The sequence below is a fragment of the Stegostoma tigrinum genome, chromosome 11, assembly GCF_030684315.1.
Source record: "Stegostoma tigrinum isolate sSteTig4 chromosome 11, sSteTig4.hap1, whole genome shotgun sequence".
NCBI lineage: Eukaryota > Metazoa > Chordata > Chondrichthyes > Orectolobiformes > Stegostomatidae > Stegostoma > Stegostoma tigrinum.
Window position 1 is genome coordinate 68,389,388 of NC_081364.1, and position 13,393 is coordinate 68,402,780.

Sequence of the window (13,393 nt, forward strand, 5' to 3'; positions counted from 1 at the left end):
GAACTCCAACGAACACAAACTTAACCCGCTTGGCCTTTTCTTGTGAGAAAACCCTCCAGATTTGGTATCAGCCAAGTGAACGCCTCCGATACCAGGATATCATTCCTTAGATCGGGGGACCAGAACTGTTCACAGTATTTCACCTGTGGTGTGACTAGTGGCTGATAGAGTTTTAACAAGACCTCCCTACTTTTATTCTCCATTCACTTTGAAATAAAGGCCAACATTCCATTTGTCTCCCTGGTTACCCACTGACCTGGAAACTTATCATTTTGCGATTCAGGAAGAAGGGCCAGCAAAAGCCTGGCACATTTCTGGTTTGTCCCTTGTAGATGATGGACAGCCTATTGCATTCAAGACTTACTTGTACAGTACTGCTAACCTCTGACCTGTTCTTGTAATCAATGTATTTATACGTCAAGTCCAGTTGAGTTTCTGGTCAATTGTAAACCCCAGGATGGTGATAGTGGGGGCTTCAGTGATGGTAATGCCATTGAATGCCCAGGGGTGGTTGTTAAGTTGTCTCTTAATGGAAATGGCAGTAGCCTGGCATTTGTGTCGTTAGCCCAAGCCTGGATGTTGTCCAGATCTTGATGCATTTGAACAAGGACTGCTTAGATATGCATGGTTTAGATTAGTGTCACGTGGTGGGGTGTGGAGCCAGGGCAGCAGATCAGCATGCGTGGTGGTTGTGGAGAAGGTAGAGGTTAAGTCTAAAAGGAAGAACAGGCAGGGCCAGGTTAATGACAATGGTGAGACTGGTGGTCTGAAATGTATTGATTTTAATGCAAGGTGAGTTTAGAGCATGGGACTGCGATGCTGTAGCCATTACAGAAACTTTGTTGACGGAAGGGCAGCACTGGCAGCTCAATGTTCCAGGTTTTAGATGTTTCAGGCATATTGGAGGGGGATGTAAAAGGGACGGGGGATTGCATTACTGGTTAAGAAGAATGTCAGCTCCATTAGGAGAGGACATCTTGGAGGGCTCATCCAGCAAGGCTGTACGGGTAGAACTCAGGAATAAGAAAAGTGCAACCACTATGTTGGAGTTATTCTGTTGGCCTCCCAGTAGCCAGCAGGAGATAGAAGAATGCATTTATGAGCAGACCATGGGAAGATGGAAAAACCACAGCGTTGCTGTAGTAGGTGATTTTAACTTTCCTGATATTGGCTGGAACTCCCTCACTGCAGGGGCTTAGATGGGGCAGAATTTGTTTGGCACACAGAATCCCTACAGTGTGGAAACAGGCCCTTCAGCCCAACAAGTCTGCACCAACCCTCAGAGCATCCCACTCAGACCCATCCCCCAGTAACCCACCTAATTTACGCATCCCTGAACAACTACGGGGAATTTAGCATGGCCGATCCACCTAGCCTGAACATCTTTGGACTGTGGAAGGGAACCGGAGCACTTGGAGGAAACCCATGTAGACACAGGGAGAATGTGTAAATTCCACACAGTCACCCAAGGGTGGAACCAAACTCAGGTCCCTGGTGCTGTGAGGCAGCAGTGCTAACCATTGACCGACCGTGCTTCCCCATTTCTTGAATCAATATGTAGATACTCCAACTAGGGAATGGTTTGTACTAGACCTTACATTAGTATTGAGGCTGGCCAGGTGATCAAAGTTTCAGTCAGAGAGCATTTTGGGAACAACAATCATTATTCCATGAGTTTAAACATCATTGTGGTTAAGGATAACTTCGGTCCTTACGTGAAAATGGAGGAAAACCAATAACAACAGTATTAGGCAGTGAATGGAAAATTAGGGTTCCTTAGAGGCCCTGCTTTTCAACCTGTGACCTAACTCTCCACATTCCCTTCACAGGACATCATCTCTATTCCTGCCTATATTGTTGGTACCAGTGTGGACCACGACCTGTGGCTGCCAACCCTCCTGTTTCAGTGTGTCCTGTGTCCTCTCAGAGACATCCTTGACCCTTGCACCAGGATGCTTACCATCCTGGACTCTTGCTTGGAGCCACAGAAATGCCTGTTGTTGTTGTGCTGACCTATTATCCTATTCTAAGATACCTGCATACCCTATATTTTACTATCAACCATGTGCCAATCCAAGAGTTGCTTAAATATCCCTAATGTATCTGACTCCACTACCGCTGCCGGCAGCACATTCCACGTACCCACCACTCTCTGTGTGAAGAACCTACCTCTGAAATCTTCTCTATACCTTCCTCCAATCACCTTAAAATTATGTCCCCTCGTTATAGTCATTTCCACCCTGGGAAAAAATCTCTGACTAACCACTCTATCTATGCCCGTCATTATCTTGCACACCTCTATCAAGCCACCTCTCATCCTTCTTCGCTCCAATGAAAAAAGCCCTAGCTCCCTCAACCTTTCCTCATAAGACTTGTCCTCCAGTCCCAGTAGCATCCTGGTAATTCTCCTCTGCATCCTCTCTAATGCTTCCACATCTTTCATATAATGAGGTGACCAGAACTGAACACAATATTCCAAGTGTGGTCTAACCATGGCTTTATAGAGCTGCAGCATAACCCGTGGCTCTTAAACTCAGTTCCCCTGCCAATGAAAGCCAACGCACCTTCTTTATAATCCTATCAACTTGGGTAGCAACTTTGAGGGATCTATGGATGTGGACCCCAAGATCCCTCTGTTCCTTCTCGCTGCTGGGAATCCTGCCATTAACTCTGTATTCTGCATTCAGATTTGACCTTCACACTTTTTTGGGTTGAATTCCATCTGCCACTTCTTTACCCAGCTCTGCATCCTGTCAATGTCCCATTGCAACCTACAGCAGCCCTCCACAATGTCCACAACTCCACTAACCTTAGTGTCATCGGCAAACTTACTCAAGCACCCTTCCGTTTCCTCATCCAAGTCATTTATAAAGATCACAAAGAGCGAAGGTCCCAGAACAGATCCCTGTGGAACAACTCTGGTCACTGAGCTCCAGGCTGAATTCTTTCCATCTACAACCACCCCCTGCCTTCTATTGGACAGTCGATTTTGTATCCAGACAGCCAAATTTTCCTGAATCCAATGCCTCCTTACTTTCTGAATGAGCCTACCATGTGGAACTTTATGAAATGCTTTGCTAAAATCCACATACGCCACATCTTCTGCTCTACCTTCATCGATGTGTTTTGTCACATCCTCAGGGAATTCAATAAGGTTTGTGAGGCATGACCTGTCCCTCACAAAGCCACGCTGACTATCTCTAAACAAAGAGTACTTTTCCAAATAATCATAAATACTATATCTCAGAATCCTCTCCAATAATTTTCCTACCACAGAAGTAAGACTGACTGGTCTGTTATTCCCAGGATTATCCCTGTTACCTTTTGTGAACAAGAGAATGCCATTTGCCACCTTCCAATCTTCTGGTACTACTCCAGTGGACAGTGAGGACATAAAGACCCATCGCCAAAGGGGTAGCCATCTCTTCCCTCGCTTCCCATAGAAACCTTGGGTATATCCCATCTCGCCCAGGGGACTTATCTATCCTCATGTTTTTCAAAATTTCTAGCACATCCTCCTTCCTAACGTCAATCTGTTCGAGCATATCAACCTGTCATCATAAATGTCAAAGTCCCTCTCACTGGTGAATACTAAAGAAAAGTATTCATTAAGGACCTCCCCTACCACCTCCAAATCCATGAACAAATTCCCTCCACTATACCTGATTGGCCCTGCCCTCACTCTGGCCATCCTCTTGTTCCTTACATAGTTATAGAAGCCTTGGAGTTTTCCTTGATCCTACCTGCCAAGGTTTTCTCATATCCGCTTCTAGCTCTCCTAAGTCCACTCTTCAGTTCCTTCCTGGCTACTTTGTAGACCTCTAGAGCCCTGTCGATCCTTGCTTAGGTAAACTTCCTTCTTCCTCTCGACTATGTGTTCACATGTGTTGTCATCCAAGGCTCTTTCACCTTACCATCCTTTCCATGCCTCAGTGGGACAAACCTATCCAATACCTGTAGCAAATGCTCCCCAAACAATCTCCACATTTCTGTTGTGCGTTTCCGTGAGAACATATGATCCCAATTGGTGCTCCGTAGCTCTTGCCTAATAACATTATAATTCGCCTTCCCCCAATTAAATACTTTCCCATACCGTCTGCTCCTATCCCTCTCCATGGCTACAGTAAAGGTCAGGGACTTGTGATCACTATCACTGAAATGCTCTCCCACCAACAGATATGAAACCTGACTTGGTTCGTTGCCAAGCACTAAATCCAATATGGGCCTCCCCTCTAGTCGGCCTGTCTACACATTGAGTTAGAAATCCTTCCTGGACACACCTGACAAAATCTGCTCCATCCAACTGTTTGTACTTGGGAGGTTCCAGCCTATATTGGGGAAGGTGAAGTCACCCATGACAACGACCCTATTACTTCTGCACCTTGCCAAAATCTGTCTCCCAATCTGTCCCTCAGTGTCTCTGTTGCTACTGGGGAATCTATAGAAAACTCCCAATAAAGTGTCTGCTCCTTTTCTGTTTCTGACTTGCATACTGACTCAGTGGAGAAACACTCCTCCACGACCTCCCTTTCTGCAGCTGTGATACCATCCCTGATTAGCAATGCCACACCCCCACCTCTCTTTTGAAGCATCCAAACCCTGGAACATCCAACAACCATTCCTGCCTTCCCAACCATGACCGTCGCGAAGGACAAGGGCAGCAGATACATGGGACACCACCCCTGCAAGTTCCCCTCCAAGGCACTCGCCATCCTGTCGCTGGGTCAAAATCTTGGAATTCCTTCCCTCAGGGTGTTGTGGGTCTACATGAAGCACATGGACAGCAGCAGTTCAGCACCACCTTCTCAAGGGCAACTAGGGACAGGTAATAAATGCTACCCCAGCCAGCAACACCCATATCAATGAGTGAGTCAGAGTGAAAGTTGGGGAGGAGGGTACGAGATCTGATGGAGGCGTGATGTGCTGAAGGGCCACTTATTACACTGTAATACTTGGTGATTCTGTGAGAGATCAGAAAACATTTTACTCTATATCTAATCTGGTGCTGTACCTGTCCTGGTGCAGTTTAATGAGGACAGTGTCAAAGGAGCTCTACTCTGTAAATTACTCAATCTTCCATTTGTGCTCGGAGTGCTTGCTTTGATGTTGTAGAGGGAAGTTGACTGACCGGCTGATTGCAGTTTGAAGTTTGTCACCGTAATGATGTTCCTCAGTGATCGTGCCGGCTTTCAAATGCAGAAATACAGAAAGATATCTTTGCATGCTGCTTCATGGCACAACATACTCTGATTCTTTGAATGTATCAGCAATCAGTTATTTCTCTTTCAGATTACTTGAATAATTTGCATCCAGACAATTCCGAGTATGAAGATACTCAAGGTAAACACAGAGCTACAAATTAGTTTACAGACACAGGACCATAGACAGGTAAAAGGGATTAGTTTAGCTGGTATCATGATGAGCACAGGCATGGTGAGTCAAATGGCCTGTGCTGCGCTGTTCTAAGTTTTTATATTGCACAAACTGCGTGGATGGTAGGTGAAAGCGATACTGGGGATTTATGGGAATGGTTTGTTGAGGGGTGGGGTGGATTCTGACTATGTTCCTGAAAGCTTAGTGACAGTGGATTCAGTAATATCTTGGACAGTCATCAAAAGGATCTACAAAAGAAGCAGAACATGTAATTCTGACATATTCTGCTTTTATTTTGATTTCTGGATTCTCAGATTCAGTTTTGTATTCAAACCTATCTTGGACTGGAGCAGTGATGATGGGGAGTGGGGGCCTGTCTCTAGTGCGGCGTTGGATGGGGAGTGGGGGTCTGTCTCTAGTGCGGTGTTGGATGGGGAGTGGGGGTCTGTCTCTAGTGCGGCGTTGGATGGGGAGTGGGGGTCTGTCTCTAGTGCGGCGTTGGATGGGGAGTGGGGGCCTGTCTCTAGTGCGGCGTTGGATGGGGAGTGGGGGTCTGTCTCTAGTGCGGCGTTGGATGGGGAGTGGGGGCCTGTCTCTAGTGCGGCGTTGGATGGGGAGTGGGGGCCTGTCTCTAGTGCGGCGTTGGATGGGGAGTGGGGGTCTGTCTCTAGTGCGGCGTTGGATGGGGAGTGGGGGCCTGTCTCTAGTGCGGCGTTGGATGGGGAGTGGGGGCCTGTCTCTAGTGCGGCGTTGGATGGGGAGTGGGGGCCTGTCTCTAGTGCGGCGTTGGATGGGGAGTGGGGGCCTGTCTCTAGTGCGGCGTTGGATGGGGAGTGGGGGTCTGTCTCTAGTGCGGCGTTGGATGGGGAGTGGGGGCCTGTCTCTAGTGCGGCGTTGGATGGGGAGTGGGGGCCTGTCTCTAGTGCGGCGTTGGATGGGGAGTGGGGGCCTGTCTCTAGTGCGGCGTTGGATGGGGAGTGGGGGCCTGTCTCTAGTGCGGCGTTGGATGGGGAGTGGGCTTCTTTCCGTGGTGCTGTATTGATGGAGAGTGGGGTCTGTCCTCGATTAGTTACTAAAGCCTGTATTCTTCCTCTGCAGCTGCTCTTTGTGTTGTGAGGACGTTGTGTGAGCAGCTGAGAACGTATGTGAACCAAGCAGTAAGTTAAACTGACCCTTTGCCGTCTGCCCATTCGTCTGAACGTGAAAGCTCAGATTCTAAATGTTGGTTGTTGCCCGGGTGACTTACTCTTGGGTCAATGTGACCGGGGTTATCGCTGGGGTCACTGGGAAGGTGATTCATTCACTGCATCATTGGGATTGTTGCTTAGATCAAAGAGGTCAGGATCACTGGCAAATTGGAGTTGATCGAAACAGAGGAAATAGAAGAATGAATGGGCCATTGCTCTCTTCAAGATTCCTCTACCATTCATTAGGTCCTGACTGATCATACACCTCAGTCCCCTGCTTTCTCTTTCTCCCCGTACCCTTTCATACCTTAAGAACTGTATCTAACTAATGTCAGCCTTAATGTTGGATTCACCAGGGAGCCATTGCTGTGTTCTGGGGCCCGGTGTTATCCAGCTTACTGGGGTGGTGCTGGGATAGTCACTATCAGTGTTGGGGTCATGATTGTTGAGATCAGTGTCAGATTTCTCGTCGTCCTCTTTCAGGGTAAGCGGGAACGCCGTGGTTATTCTGTGTGATTTACCTGCAGAGTGGGAACTAGTTCTCCTTATTATTGTCAACATCTGACCAACAGAGGAAAACCAGTGGTGATTGAGCAACCAAAGCTGGTTTCTAACACTCCTCGTACTGTAATCACCTGCAGCCTCTATCCATGAGATGAAAGCACTTCATCCCACAGCTGCTTCACAACAGCAACTTCGTGCACTGTTCTCTGAGCCTTTTTACACTGAACAGTTCCCAGAGCTGCTGCTTGGATGTTTTCAGAGTTCATACGTGTTCCATAGAAGTACCTGCACACTTGCTCATTTGCAGACGTGCACATGTGCTTATGGGAGTGTCCTCGCATAGAGTCACAGAGTCATACACCTCGGAAATAGACCCTTCAGTCCAACTCGTCCATGCTGACCGAGTTTCTTAAACCAAACTAGTCCCATCCGGCGCATATCCCTCTCAACCTTTTCTATCCATGCACCCTCCATATGTCTTTTAAGTGTCGTTCTTGTACCCACTTCTACCACTTCCTTTAGCAGCTCATTCCATACCTGTGTGACATAAAGTTGCCCCTCGGATCCCCTTTAAATCTTTCCCCTCTCAATTTAAACCTATGCGCTCTAGTTTTGGACTCCCCTACCCTTGGGGAAAAAAAACCTTGCCTATTTGCCTTCTCTATGCCCCTCATGATTTTATAAACCTCTGTCAGGTCACCCCTCGACTGACAATGCTCCAGGGAAAAAAATCCCTAGTCTATCCAGTCTCTCCCAAAAACTCAAACCTTCCGTTCCCAGCCATATTCTAGTAAATCTTTTTGTACCTGTCAACTTTAACAACATCCTTCCTATAGCAGGGTGAATAGAATTCAACACAGTATTCTAAAAGTGGCCTGACCAATGACATGACGTCCCAACTCCGAAACTCAGTGCACTGTCCGATGTTTGGTATGCTTGCCATCAATGTGCCATCTCTCACAAGTAGATTTGCATGCAAACACAAGGATGGGCACTCACACACATATACACACACACATATCTATAATAGATACATACACATACACACACATATATAATCACACGCACATATACACACATACACACAGACACAAAAACGTACATTTACACACACAGACACACACACATATATACAATATATACACACACACACACACATACACGCACATATACACAGGCACACACTCACACATATATAATATATATACATATATATAATATATACACATACACGCATGCACATATATGCACACATACACACGCACACACATCCAACATGCATGCACGTATACACACACGGACATGTTTCAAACACACATATACACACACACACACACACACACACACACACACACACACACACAGGCACACACATATACACACACACACACACACACACACACACACAGGCACACACATACAGACATTGATGCACACTCAATGACACAAACCATTGACAAGAGAGCTCTGCGTTAACGGTCTGGTCCAGCTCATCACTTCTACCAATCCCAATGACAAAGAGGCCAGCCATTAGGAATTCTGTGCTTCATTTGTCTGTACTAATTTGGACACTGGTAGGTTTCTGTTAGTAAACGTGCTGCCTCTCGGAGCTATGTGCCATGTCTCTGTAATGTTTAATTTGTACTTAGGAGAATCTACAGAAGCTGTTAGACGTTGAGCACCGAGTGAATGGAGTGCATCAGCTCTCATGGCCTGGCAGGGTGAGTACTGTGGCATGTAAATCATTGAGTCAGTGTCACTAATGGGAGTCTGCCACACTCTGGCCTTGCTTAGCTGCAATGAGATCAGTTGGAGCTCAATATCAGTCTGAGACAGAAAGTTTAACAGCTGCCAAGATTTAGCAAACAGAGAGAACTTACAGTCATAAATCTATAAGTGGCAGCATTGTAAAAGCTCAGTGTTTTAACAGCCCACTCAGTGAGGGAGGGTCAAGAGGGCCCCCCCCCCCTCAGTGAGGGAGGGACTGGAGCGGGGGTCACCTTCAGTGAGGGAAGGACTGGAAGGGATGGCCCTCAGTCAGGGACGGACTGGATGGGGTCCCTCAGTGAGGGAGGGACTGGATGGGGTCCATCAGTGAGGGACTGATGAACAGGAAATTCCACTGTTCTCTCCTTTAGATTAGATTAGATTCCCTACAGTGTGGAAACAGGCCCTTTGAACACCGCTCCTTGGAGCATTCCACCCAGACCCAACCCCCTATAACCCCCACACCCCTGACCACTACGGGCAATTTAGCATGGCCAATCCACCTAGCCTGCACATCTTTGCACTGTGGGAGGAAACCAGAGCACCCGGAGGAAACCCACACAGACACGGAGAGAACATGCAAACTCCACACAGACAGTCGCCTGAGGCGGGAATCGAACCCAGGTCCCTGGTGCAATGAGGCTGCAGTACTAACCACTGAGCCACCATGCCGCCCCAATACCCGCTTCGTATTGGTCCAGCAGCAGAAGCTCAGGTATTTGGGTTATGAAAGGGGAAGAGGGGAGGGATAGGGGTCGATAGTGTCAGAGAAATGTATAAAAGCCTGAAAGGGTTAAGGACAGCAATAAACACAAGCCCATTTGATGATGTTATATGGACTCAAGAGTGAATAACTTAGAATCTTGAAGAAGCAAGATCACACATTCAAGTCTCCCTCATCATCTCTTTGAGAACGTTTGTTATGTTGATATAAGTTGGAGTTAATAACTAAAGTGCAATGAATTACATTGTATTGAAGACAAGACCCTCCTCCTGTTAGACTGCTAAGTGGTTTCCTCACCATATCAGACCAGCCAAGTCCTGTATATCCCCCGGTGACAGTGAATCTGCTGAATGTAGCTTTCACTGTAGTGTGTTGCATTGAGGATCATCATACTCCAAGCTGTCAATGTGGGCATCGCTTCATCTTGTAATTAGACTGCAAACAGTGCAGATCTGAAGCTTCACAGGTGGCTTTAGGAAGGTTTTGCCTGCAGACAGTAGGCAATGGAAAGATCTGAGTAATCAGAATCCTGCTGCATTCCCTCTGTTCTGACTCTCGCAGTCCAGCCATCCCTCAGTGGTCTCCTGGCAGAGTGTAGTACCCGCCCTCCTGACTTACCCTCCTGCAGTGCAATCTTCCATCAACGCTGACCTCAGACTGCTTGGCAAATCCTTAGACCATGTGGCTGTCCATTGGCCTGGACCCTCATGATTCCTCTTGGTACTGCATTGGGATGCTGTGAAAGATGAATTCTGATCACATGTTAAGACTGCAAACAACTACATGAGAGCAGACAACCAGTATTGAAAAGAAAACAAAGATCTGGAGATACTGGAAAACAGAAATTGCTGGAAAACTCAGAAGATCTGGCAGCGCCTGTGGAGAGAAAGCAGAGTGAATGTTTTGGGTCCAGTGACCCTTCTTCAGAATGCTTGTTAATCTCTTTAGCAAATGGGCGTCTTAAAGGCTGCTGATTTATCTGATTGAATCACAAAATGATTAATGCAGTATACTACTCCAAGCACTCTTTCAAGAATCTCAACACTACCCAGGACAAAACTGCCTGTTTGATTTGTGCCACATCAAACATCTTTACTATCCACCCCTTCACCATCAACACAGTGGCTGAAATGTGTACCATCTACAAAGTCTAATGGAGGAACGCAGTAAAGATCTTCCAACAGCACCTCTGAAATCCATGACCTATAACATCCAACAGGACCAGGACAGCAGTTACTTGGGAAAGCTACCCCCCGTAAATTCCTCTCCAAACCACAGACCATCCATCAGTGTTACTGGATACAAACCCCTTTGTTATGGCACTCAGAGTACCCCTAGACCCCAAGGACTGCAATAGTTCAAAATGCCAGCTCACTACTGCCTTGCCCAGGAGTAAGTAGAGTTAAATAATAAATAGAAATTAGCTTTATTGTCACATTTACTCACTGAGTACAGTGAAAAGTTTACAAGTTGCCACTTACGGCACCATCTTAGGTATCAAGGTACCTAGGTACAGATTCTTAAGTACAAATTCTTCAGAAAAAGAGCATTTTGAGATCAAGAAAGAATTGATATTGGGTCTTTTGAAGAGCATTAAGGTAGATAAGTCCCCAAAGCCCGATGCTGCCTACCCCAGGTTACTGAGAAAGGCAAGAGAGGAAATTGCTGGGGCCCTGACCAAGATCTGTGTATCCTCGCGAGGCACTGGAGAGGTCCCGGAGGACTGGCAAGTAGCTAATGTTGTTCCTCTGTTCAAACAAGGAAACAGGGACAGTCCAGGAAACTATAAACTGGTGAGTCTCACATCGGTTGTTGGTAAGCTATAGGAGAGAGTTCTTGGGGGTAGAATTCAAACACATTTTGGAAAAGCATGATCTAATTAGGGACTACCAGCAGGGCTTTGTGCAGGGTAGCTCATGTCTTACTAACTTGATTTAATTTTTCGAGCAATTGTCTAAGGTAGGGTAGAGCAGTGGATGTTGTCTACAGGGATTTTAGTAAGGCTTTTGACAAAGTCCCTCTTGGTAAATTCATCCACAAGATTAAGATGCATGGGATCCACAGTGACGTGGTCACGTGGATTCAGAATTGGCCTGCCCATAGAAGGCAGAGAGTAGTTGTGGAAGGGTGTTCTTCTGGCTGGAGGTCCGTGACTGGTGGTGTTCCACAGATATCCGTACTGGGACCTCTGCTGTTTGTGATATATACAAATGACTGGGATGAAAATGTAGACAGTTGTTTGAGTAGGTTTGCAGATAATACAAAGATCAGTGACATTGTGGATAGTGTAGAAGGTTGCCAAAGATGCAGTGGGATACAGATCAGTTGCAGATATCAGCGGAGATATGGCAGATGGTGTTTAATCCAGGTAAGTGTGATGTTCTGCTCTTTGGGAGATCAAATGTTAAGGAAAAGTATACAGTTAATGGCAGGACCCTGAAAGCATTGATATACAGAGGGATCTTGGGATTCAAGTCCTTTGCTCCCTGAATGCGACCATGCAAATAGATTGGGTGGTAAACTTGTCTTTACTGGTTACAGAATTAAGTACAAGAGTCAGGATGTCATGTTGCAGCGTTATAAGACTTTGCTTAGGCCACATTTAGAGTACTGCATTCAATTCTGGTCGCCACATTACAGGAAGGATGTGGAGGCTTTGGAGAGGGTGCAGAAGAGGTTTACCAGGATGTTGCCCCGGATTAGATGGTAAGAAGTATGAGAAGAGACTCGGGTTGTTTTCACTGGTGTACCCGGGGCTGAGGGGTGTCTAGATAGAAGTCTATAAAATTACGGGGTGCATAGGGCTGACGGTCAGAATCTTTTTCCACAGAGTTGAACTTCTAATAGGAGGGGGCATGCATTTAAGGTGAGAGGGGAGAGTACAAAAGAGATATGAGGGGCAAGTTTGTTTACGCAGAGAGTGGTAGGAGGGTGGTGGAGGCAGATATGATAGGAGTGTTTAAGGGACCGTTAGCTAAGCAGATGAATATGTAAGAATCATGGGCTATGGACCAAGGACAGGCAGAAGGGACTGGTTTAATTTGGCATCACATCATGGGCTGAAGGCCCCATTCCCGTGCTGTGCTGTTCTATGTTCTATGTTCTACAAATTACCGGGTGTAAATAGTAAGCAAGATAGTCTTGCAGGACAAAGACAGACTGGTTAGATGTGGTGGTCAGTGGCAATGGAATTCAATTTGATAAGTGTGAGGTGGTGCAATTCGGGGGGGACAAACAAGGCAAGGGAATACTTGACGAATGTTAGGAACTTGGAAAGCACAGAGAATCAGAGGGACCTTGGAGTACGTGTACTCCGGTCCCTATTGTATGAGAGCAGGTGGATAAAGTGGTTAAGAAGGCAAATGGGCTAATTGTTTTTCTTAACCAAGGCATAGAGTTTAAGAGCAGGGAGATTGTGTTGGTACTGTATGAAATGTTAATTTGGCTACAGCTAGATCACTCTGTGCAGCTCTGGAATCCACATTACGGGAGAGATGTGATAGCAGTGGTCAGGGTGCAGAGGATATTTATCAGGATGTTGCCCAGGCTGGAGTGTTTCAGTTATGAAGAGAGATTGGAGAGACTGGTGTTGTTTTCCATAGAACACAGGAGATTGAGAGATGACATGATTGAGATGAGTAAGATTATGACAGACATAAGGTATGGTTAGGTAGGGAGAAACTTTTCCCTTTGATGGTGGGATCAGTCATCAGGAAGCATAGATTTGAGGTTTAGAGGAGATGTGAGGAACAACGTTTCCACCCTGAGGGTGGTGGAAATCTGAAACTTGCTGTCTGTATGAGCGATATAGGCAAAACCACTCATAACATTGCAGATG

At 46.4% G+C, this 13,393-nt stretch overlaps 1 protein-coding gene across 1 annotated transcript in view; it reads left to right on the top strand.

Moving 5' to 3' along the window:
• Positions 1-13,393, top strand: part of LOC125460617 (FYVE, RhoGEF and PH domain-containing protein 5-like) — a 102,308-nt gene that overhangs the window by 49,517 nt on the left and 39,398 nt on the right. Inside the window, exons 8-10 of the mRNA XM_048548274.2 lie at positions 5,290-5,340; positions 6,472-6,530; positions 8,714-8,785. Coding sequence (XP_048404231.1) covers positions 5,290-5,340; positions 6,472-6,530; positions 8,714-8,785 — 182 coding nt within the window. The remainder of the gene's footprint in view (positions 1-5,289; positions 5,341-6,471; positions 6,531-8,713; positions 8,786-13,393) is intronic.